Raw genomic sequence first — 231 nt, 5'->3', positions numbered from 1 at the left:
GCAGACACGACACAGAGGACGAGCACAGGTAGGACGCCGAAGGAGGAGGGCAAGACCACCACAGGAAACAGGACTCCCGTCACTGTCTGTTCGTCATGTCACTTAAAACGTGGCTCATATACCGCTGGCGACAGGTAAAAGAGTTTTGAGTGGAATGTAATGAATGGGGAAAAAATCAATAATTAGGTGAAAATAAGATGGGGGGAAAATAGAAATGAATTAGTAAATATA

The 231-nt window shown here is 44.6% G+C and overlaps 1 protein-coding gene across 1 annotated transcript in view; it reads left to right on the top strand.

Moving 5' to 3' along the window:
• The window catches only part of LOC119591441 (facilitated trehalose transporter Tret1-like), an 11848-nt gene that overhangs the window by 6593 nt on the left and 5024 nt on the right, over positions 1-231 (top strand). Inside the window, exon 2 of the mRNA XM_037940181.1 lies at positions 5-134. Coding sequence (XP_037796109.1) covers positions 96-134 — 39 coding nt within the window. The 5' untranslated portion in view covers positions 5-95. The remainder of the gene's footprint in view (positions 1-4; positions 135-231) is intronic.

This window comes from Penaeus monodon, chromosome 28, assembly GCF_015228065.2.
Source record: "Penaeus monodon isolate SGIC_2016 chromosome 28, NSTDA_Pmon_1, whole genome shotgun sequence".
In the NCBI taxonomy this organism is placed as follows: Eukaryota; Metazoa; Arthropoda; class Malacostraca; order Decapoda; family Penaeidae; genus Penaeus; species Penaeus monodon.
Note: the sequence above shows the minus strand (reverse complement) of the source record. Positions and strands in the feature narration are given on the sequence as shown.